At 54.5% G+C, this 602-nt stretch overlaps 1 protein-coding gene across 1 annotated transcript; it reads right to left on the bottom strand.

Annotated features, from left to right (window-relative positions):
• Positions 1 to 145: 145 nt before the first annotated feature.
• DQ04_24991000 (hypothetical protein) lies at positions 146 to 403 on the bottom strand (the record flags this gene model as incomplete). Its single annotated transcript, XM_009318258.1, has 1 exon — positions 146 to 403. The coding sequence occupies one exon, from the start codon at positions 401 to 403 to the stop codon at positions 146 to 148; it is 258 nt and encodes an 85-aa protein (XP_009316533.1).
• Between the last annotated feature and the right edge of the window lie 199 nt (positions 404 to 602).

Below are 602 nucleotides of genomic sequence, written 5' to 3'. Positions count from 1 at the left end.
GTGCTCCACAGCGAAGAGGACGGCGCAGTGGCAGGGTGGGCTCACAAGTGTGCACACCGCCGCCATGGGTGCGTCAGCAATACGCAATCACACACACAGACACAGAGAGAGAGCGAGGAAGCACGTTACTTGTCCACGATGCTCATCACACAGCCGTCACTGCAAACAACGTCAGCAGAAGCAGCGGTGCATGCACCCACACAGGACTGACGCTGCTGTCCGCATTCTTCGTGTCCTTCACGTTCTCAACTTCTTGAACCCACTCAATCTCAAAGTCGTCACTATCTTCGCTTGGTAAGTATCCTTCCTCTTCCTCCTCCTCATCCTCCTCCTCATCCACATCCTCTCCATCGTTACCTTCTTCTTCAAAAGATGGTATATAACCGAAGAGTGCCTCTAACATGTCACCAATCAGTAGTGGCTGCTCACCACTCTTAAAAGTTACTGGTGCATCCACAAACTGCGGCACTGCAGGTCCACCCACCGCAGCCTCCCGGACATCTGCTTCAGAAACCTCAGCAACTCCAGCTGAATGTCTCTTCGTCAGCTATCTACGGTCACCTGCCGCACAGCCGCAGCCCACGCACACGCAGAGGGCACAC

This window comes from Trypanosoma grayi (genome assembly GCF_000691245.1).
Source record: "Trypanosoma grayi strain ANR4 Tgr_2499_V1, whole genome shotgun sequence".
Classification (NCBI taxonomy): Eukaryota; Euglenozoa; class Kinetoplastea; order Trypanosomatida; family Trypanosomatidae; genus Trypanosoma; species Trypanosoma grayi.
This window is presented reverse-complemented; position numbering and strand designations above follow the sequence as displayed.